This window comes from Propithecus coquereli, unplaced genomic scaffold, assembly GCF_000956105.1.
Source record: "Propithecus coquereli isolate 6110/MARCELLA unplaced genomic scaffold, Pcoq_1.0 Scaffold149, whole genome shotgun sequence".
In the NCBI taxonomy this organism is placed as follows: Eukaryota; Metazoa; Chordata; class Mammalia; order Primates; family Indriidae; genus Propithecus; species Propithecus coquereli.
In genome coordinates, this window is record NW_012139302.1 from 2,259,587 (window position 1) to 2,261,040 (window position 1,454).

Sequence of the window (1,454 nt, forward strand, 5' to 3'; positions counted from 1 at the left end):
TGGGAAGTAATGTTTGGAAACTATTTCGTTTCTTAAACTGAAATCTCTCAGTGCAATTTTAGCGTTGTTGGGTTTTCTTCTCCTGTGAACAATTTTTAGGAATGATCACAAGTTATTATGGAATCGCCCCATTCTTGACTACACGAATGAATGGCTTCTGTTGGAAGTTAATTCTTCTGGCGTGCATGTCTCACATTTCCTCAGCAGTTGGATTTAACAAGGGAGGAATTATCATGATCAATGTGTCTTTTGACTCCTTGGTTTCCAATAACACTTTTACTTCTGTGGGTTTATTTTTCATCTCTTGCTGAATTTTTTTTTTTCTTTTTGAGGTATCAGAACCTATTAATTGAGACAGTACAGAGATTTCAGGACTTACATTTTCCCTTTTTAAAATATTTATATAAAGGTACTACCTGTACACTGAAGGGTTTGAAAATACAGAAGGCATCCTTTTCAAAGTTATTTTCATGAAGTAGTTGATTGCCTGCAATGGTAGTAGCTGAGATCTGTTACCCACTACACAGCAGGCCCAGTGTGGCTGAGCAGATAGGACACCAGCACCCTTCACATACTTTCAAGAGCTGAGAGATTAATAACCACAGAATGTTCTGGGGAAAACCAGGAGGAATGACCAACATGTTCAGTTACTTTTGTAGATGGTGAATTCGACTGTAAATTTTTCTGTTGCAAATCATAATGCAGCCACGTGCTAACTAATAATGCGCTCTGATAATGTCATGCTCAGTGCCGAAAGGTGGCACCCAGTGTTACTTTCAGGCTCTTTCATCAGGCAGAGACTGGCATTGTGCTCTGCGTGAGTCAGTTGGAAGTTATTGTGAGACTGTGGTTTCCTCAACAGCGATTATATTTATTTTAGAGAAAACATCTTTTTATCGTCAGAACATTTTAGCAGGTTACTGCAAAATCTCCTATGGGGAAATGTATACATTTTTCAATGCATAAATTCCTTTCAATAGTGTTAATTTCTTCCTTTATCTCGGTGTGAAAGAAAGCGCTGTTTTATATAGGTGGTTGGAAATGTTTGTAGCGTGTATAATACTTAATTAACCCGAAGGAGTGCTGAAGGCAGGGCTGATTCATAATTGAGAATTAACAAGAATGCAACTGTTTTTGATACTGTTGTTCAGTTCCAGATCCTCTCCCCAGCCTCTACCTCGGAGCTCTGGATTCTATAACTAACCGAAACTTGTTTTTTTCAGGTGCCCACTGACGGCAATGCCGGCCTGCTGGCTGAACCCCAGATCGCCATGTTCTGTGGCAAACTGAACATGCACATGAACGTGCAGAATGGGAAGTGGGAGTCAGATCCCTCGGGGACCAAAACCTGCATCGGTACCAAGGAGGGCATCCTGCAGTATTGCCAAGAAGTAAGTCCCGCCTGGCCGCCAACTTGCATGCATTTTTTACAAAAATTTAACTTCATACATTTC

The 1,454-nt window shown here is 40.4% G+C and overlaps 1 protein-coding gene across 4 annotated transcripts in view; it reads left to right on the forward strand.

Annotated features, from left to right (window-relative positions):
- Positions 1 to 1,454, forward strand: part of APP (amyloid beta (A4) precursor protein) — a 269,005-nt gene that overhangs the window by 67,954 nt on the left and 199,597 nt on the right. For all 4 annotated transcript variants that reach the window (XM_012640140.1, XM_012640141.1, XM_012640142.1 and 1 more), the window contains exon 2: positions 1,224 to 1,391. In XM_012640140.1, coding sequence (XP_012495594.1) covers positions 1,224 to 1,391 — 168 coding nt within the window. The remainder of the gene's footprint in view (positions 1 to 1,223; positions 1,392 to 1,454) is intronic.